The 6,256-nt window shown below is 31.9% G+C and overlaps 1 protein-coding gene across 1 annotated transcript; it reads right to left on the bottom strand.

Moving 5' to 3' along the window:
* Positions 1 to 58: 58 nt before the first annotated feature.
* On the bottom strand, positions 59 to 615 carry BDR25DRAFT_355575 (uncharacterized protein; the record flags this gene model as incomplete). Its single annotated transcript, XM_033695483.1, has 5 exons — positions 59 to 99; positions 150 to 253; positions 345 to 390; positions 420 to 445; positions 494 to 615. 5 exons carry the CDS (start codon positions 613 to 615, stop codon positions 59 to 61), a joined length of 339 nt encoding a protein of 112 aa, XP_033547321.1.
* Between the last annotated feature and the right edge of the window lie 5,641 nt (positions 616 to 6,256).

Here is a 6,256-nt window from a genome sequence, read left to right on the forward strand (position 1 = left end):
TATATAGCTATAGTAGCTAAAAAGTTAGAGCGGGTGGACTGTAGATAAAAACTGTGCGTCAGGTGAGACCGTGCGTTAGCTGATTAATCACGGTAAAGCCTGGTCAATCTTCTACGATTTTGAAGAGCTAAAAAGCATCCTGCGATCACGGAAAACAAACCACTTTCCCCTCTTACGCGGAAAAGGGCACCCACTCTCCTTCCCAGTTTCTTTTTGCGTCCACCCACACAACTCGATCAACAAGGCACGTATGCTCATTCAATGCCTTATGTCAAGAGTTGAGCAGCCGCTTCCCTGTTTCAATTTTGACTACTCTAGATCTTCTAAGCTTATACCCGTTTTACCTCAAGACAAATGCTTGGTCAAACTTTGCAAAAAATAATTTTGCGTCTCATGGCCACAGCGTTCTCTAGGTTCACAGTTGTACCTGCTGTACAACTTGTCTCTGTATCACCTTTTCATCTGCGAGTCCTACTAACTTATTATCCAATACCGTGCTAGGCATAGGCGGAAGTTGACGCTTCGTGGTTTTATCTCAGCAAGCTCAGACGGGATGGGGAGAGCGCCTCGACAGGGGCAAGCCCCTGCTAGTAGCCTTAGTGGCACAAGCCCCATCTCTCCAGCTAATAAGGGTGTAAGAAAGGCTTTCTCTCCCTGGCTGTCTAAGGGACTTTTGTAATTTTTTAGGTAACATTGTGGTTCTAAACCTTCTCTACTATGCACTAGCTTAACTAAGAATTATTGTAGCTCTACTACTATACATCTAAACTACCTTAGATTTTAATAGGTATTAGAGAAAGCCTCTAGCTATATTTTATTATTTTTATAACTTGTTTCTAATAAGATTTAGTAAAGTACTGCGTTACTAAGTCCTACATAGAGCATTCTAATTACTCTATAACTGCACCTTAATGTAACTTTTTAACTACATAATATATTATTATTAGAATTTAAGGCCTATCTAAGACAAGCTTATTTTTATACTATACTAAATTCTAGATAATTTTGTTGTGTTGTTATTAAGCTCTAGCTATAGAAGTAATTAGCTTAATTACTTACTTTGCTCTAACTTAACTAGCTGTTGTCTAAGAACTCTAAAGATCTAGAAGCTGTCTTAGACTAGCTCTGTTAGGAAGTCTGCAAAATTATAGAAGATCTAGTGTACTAGTTGTTAAGCTGTAGTCGAGTAGATAGTAGTCTAGAGACGTTGCAATTGCCCTTATGTCTGCAGCTTAACTAGCTGTTGCCTAAGAACTCTAAGAATCTAGAAGCTGTTATTAACTAGCTCTGTTAGGGAGCCTGCAAAATTCTAGGAGATTTAGTATACTAGTTGTTAAGCTGTAGTCTAGTAGATAGTAGGCTAGAGACGTTGCAATTGCCTTTATGTCTACAGCTTACCTAGCTGTTGTCTAAGGACTCTAAGGATCTAGAAGCTGTCTTAGACTAGCTTTGTTAGAGAGCCTGTAAAATTCTAGGAGATTTAGTCTACTAGTAGTTAAGTTCTAGTTAGGAGGGCAATACTGTCTATCTAAAATTAGAGTATAGACAGGTTAAAATTCCCTACGCGTTTAGACTTTCTTTTACTAATAATAGTTAAAATTTAGTAAAAGAATATACTATTTTATAGCTGCGCTTTATTTCTACCTTCTATTAAATTCTTAGCCTATTTAGACATATAGTAGTAGAGATATTATAAATCTAATTTTATTATAATAATCTTAAAATAGGCCTGTTTGTTCATAGAGAAAATTATAAAAGTCTCTTAGATAGCTAAGGAGAGAAACACTACTAACAGGGGTTAGAAACTGCTAACCTCTAGGCTATACTCTATAAGAGTAGCATTATGCATAGTGGTTTGTGCGTCCTTAGTTCTCGCCTCACCCTGTCTAAGCTAGCTGAGATAATCGTGGTTATCTATCTAGGGTTGTCAGATTGAAGCACTGTTTCTAGGCTTCCTAAGATGAATGATGGGTTTGGATATGATGTATGGGATGATTATTGATTGTATTTGATTTATCGATCCCTTTTCTGCTCTACTCGTGTTGCTCGGCTTTTGTTTTTCCGATCCGAGTCCCTCGCGCACTTGCCCTATGCGCGACCAGCTTGCAACATGCAGCAATTTGCAGCAACATACTGTTCGAGCTTATTGCTCGTACTATGTAGCAGCTTTCGTCAAGCGTTCCTCCTGTCTTAACAGTAGGTGCGCATATCTAACAAGAAAATAAATAGGACTATATAAAGTTTTATAAACACTATAAGAAAATTATAAACTTAAATTACTAAAGAATATATAAATACACTTATAGTTCTATATTTTAAAGCTTAAAAAGGCATTAAATAAAATACCTCTTTTAAAGGTTAGATAGTAGAATATAGAAGTAGAATATAAAGTTAAACGCATACTTAACGCTAGAAATAAAAAAGAGTTTTTAGTAAAATAAAAAAAGTACCTTACTAGTAAAAGCACATAGGAACTAATTAAGAACTTAGTAAATGCTCTATAGCTTTTTAAGATTATTAGGCATCCCTTCTAACTAGAACTAGCCTAGAGAAAGTTCTCTAGACTAGAAAACACTATTATTAGCTAAAGCTACTGCAGCAGCATTAGATAGCTGCAATGTAGAAAGTCTACAACCCTTTAATATAGGTTAGAGAGGAGAAAGGCTAGCAGCCTTAGCCTTAAGCGCTTTAACTTTATCTAGAGATAAGAGGTTTTTTTTTTATAGATATTTTGCCCTTTAATCTTTAAAAAGGTTAAGCTGTCTTTAGTAGTAAATTTTAGAAGCATAGACTACTTATAAACTTTTTAAACTTTTAGCATAATGCTTTACCTCTTTTATTTCCTTCTTTTCTACTTTTTTTAGATTACGCTTTTTTTCTTACTTTTATTAAGCCTAAGCTGCTTTTATTTTTTATAGAAGTTTTTTTTTTCTTTCTCTAAATAATCCTACGCAGCATTAGAGATAAAAGCATTACACTAACTTCCCTTTTACACACACTCTACACACGTGTTAGATAATAAGGTTAAAATATAAGAGAAACTACTTAAGTAATAGGGACTACATAGCTGCATTTTTGTTCAACAAAGGGGATTAAGGCAGGTAATAGCGCGTAATTGTTACTTAGAACTAGAGGAATAAGAAGACTAGTAAGGCATAGTTAAGAAAAATACATGCATAGAAAGTGTATAAAAGAGGACACTTACTAAATAAAAGAAAATTTTAACACTTGCAATAGTATAAGCAGAACAGCAAGGACGCTAATAGAGAGAGGAGCCTGCGTGTTATAATCTATAATTAGACTATATGCAACTAGTTAGCTGTGCCCTACTGTTTAAATAATTAAGAATAGAAAGTTATTAATTTCCTGCCTCGTAAGTTATGTAACTTAATAGATAAAAAATAGACTAAGCTCTTAGACTAATGCGCAGCAGAGTGCGTTGTCTAATAAGCCCTAAACATTGCATGTAATAAATGCAGTAAATGCAGCGCGTGCTAAAAAACATATTGCATGCAATGCATGCAGCGCACGCAATGTATGCAACTCTATGTATATAGTTTAAGATCTTAACTTTACTTAAAAGCTGTAATTAATATTACGTTTATTTTTTATATAGACTAAGCAGCTGTCGCGTATACTAAGAGCCTTGACTGGGGCTCAGAGCCTGGGACGCAGCTCGGGATCTGGAGATATTATGTTCCGAAGCTCGGTGTATATAAGGAGAGCCTTCAGCTCTCTTAGATAGGAGAGTCACTTCATCCGATCTTCTAAACAGCTACTGCTAGGCTATTTTATCCTCCACAGTAGCATTACTACTTTTTAATAAAAAGGAATTTAATTATGTATTTTGCACTATATATACCTCCTCTCTTGTTCTCTCTAAGAACTGTTTAACCTAAGCGCCTTATACTGCTGTTGTAGGGCAAACTACAGTTAGCTGCACCTCCTTCCCCAGCAACTCTGCCCCGACGGACTGTACACCCGCCTTAGGCTAAGTTCCCTCTCCCCCCGCACCCCTAATCTCCCTTTAGGCCCTCGAGTGCTTCGGACAAGATTTCTCTAAAGGAAAGAGTGTAACACTTATCTAATTCTTTAATAGCTTTTAAAGTAAAGAAGGCTTTATTTAAAATTACATAGCTTTTTTTAAGTAGTATAGCTTTTACTTTTTTATACTACACTTACTTAAGCTTTTTAAAAATCTTTTAGTGTATAGTTTTACTAAGTATTTTTAGCTTTTTAGTAACTACTAACTTAAAGTCTCCATAGTTTACTGCTTTTTATAGATAAAAAAATTATTCTAAAGCTTTATATAAGCATAAGTAGCTTAATTAGGCTAAAATAAATTAGGCTAAATTATTATTTAATTATCTACTAAGTATTATAAATATACTTATTTCTTAGTTACTTATATGTAAAAAGTGCTTTTAAAGCATTAACGTACCTAACAGGTTGGCCAGCCACTTTTGCCAAGCCCCTACTACACTCTACCTATCTACATAATGCCTTAACAATAACACTAGATTAAATCTTCTAAAGAACGTTAGATACAGCTTACTTTTTAAGCTTTTAAATAAGACTTAAAACTTTTTTTATAACATGCTACAGCTATTTATAATATCTCTTACACAATGTCACAGTATCCTCCCTAGATTCTAGACATAACTGTATTAGACGCGTACTAGAGTATTATTAGTGCACGTCTAACATAAACACAACACAACATAGACATAAACTTAAGCATAAACTGCTTTAATACTAACTAAACTTAGAACAGGCTTAATTTATACTTAAAGCGCTTAGACTTTTAAGCTAAGTATTTAATTACTAATTTTCTTCTAAACTTTTTTATTTCTTACATAATGTCTTATACCTACTATAATACTTTATGTAATAATTAAACTAGACCTCTGTAAAGCTTTATAACCTTACTTATGCATAATTATAATATTATGTTATGTTAAAACTTTAGCTAAGAATAGCCTTTAAATCTAATTTAATAAGCTTAGTACTTGCATAACTTTAAGCTATTAAAGTAAGCTAAAAAGCTTTTTAAAAAGTACTTACTTTATAAGAAAGCTACTACATTATAAGCTTTAAAGCTTTTTAAAAGAACTTTAAAAAACAGCTTTATATTATTAAGTAGTCTATTTCTACTTTAATTTTTATTATAGTAGTAGAAACTAAAAACTTACTAGCCTTAAAGCTTACTTAAAAGTCTAAAAATAGCTTAACTTTTTTCTACCTAATACTACCTACAACTTATAACCTTTTTAACTTAGTAATAAAATTTAACTAACTCTCTAATCTTTTACTATTTAATAAAAAACAAAAAGACCTACCTTTTTTCTTACATAAGCTTTAATATAAACTTAAAAAAAACATAGACTAATTTTCTTTTAAACACTTCTAGTTACTATATGCCTACTTTTAACTTAACTATAATGTAACAGCCTTAATTAACTTACTAATAAATAAAGATATTATTAACTTAGATTAATTTATAGTATTTTTATAAGTAACTTATAAAAACTTAAATAAAAAGTTAACAGCCCTAAGTTACCTAAACACTTTATAATAAAAAAAAAAAGCTTTACTTTACACTTTACTAAGTTTTACTAACTTACATCTAATATAGGCCTAAATAAGATAAGTCTAATTATAGCTTTATATAACTCTCTCTTAACTAAACTGTAACATGCTATAGTAGAAGAACCCCTTCTAAATAACTTTAATGTGTATGTAAACCTAATTGCTACCTATAATAATAATATAAGGTTCCTCTTTATATAAGCTCTAATACGCCCCTAAACTAGCGTAGCTATAAATAAAAACTTTAATGTAATAAAAATTAATTTAAATTATACTTTAGTTAGTTCTAAAAAGTATAAAAATTATAAAAAAAAAAGTTAATACTTAAGTGTAGTAAGCATAGTTATATTTTCTAAAACTGCTTTATTTCTTTTTTTTAAGTCTACATAAGTAGTGCTGCTAGCACTTATTAAAGATCTTTACTATTTTAATTTTATTTTTATAAGAGCTTTAACTTATATTTAAGCTTTAATCTTTCTTACTACTCTTAACATAGCCGCAGCTATAGTAGTAGGAGCCTGTAAAAAAGCTTATTCTAGGGCTAAGTTGCCCTTTAGAACTAATTTAACACTAAATCTTTACTAACTTATAGGCTAAGTCTTCTACTAATAACTAAAAGTACTAAGTTAATATTTCTATATATTTATAATAAAAAACTATATTAGCT

This window comes from Lindgomyces ingoldianus, assembly GCF_010093535.1.
Source record: "Lindgomyces ingoldianus strain ATCC 200398 unplaced genomic scaffold BDR25scaffold_17, whole genome shotgun sequence".
NCBI lineage: Eukaryota > Fungi > Ascomycota > Dothideomycetes > Pleosporales > Lindgomycetaceae > Lindgomyces > Lindgomyces ingoldianus.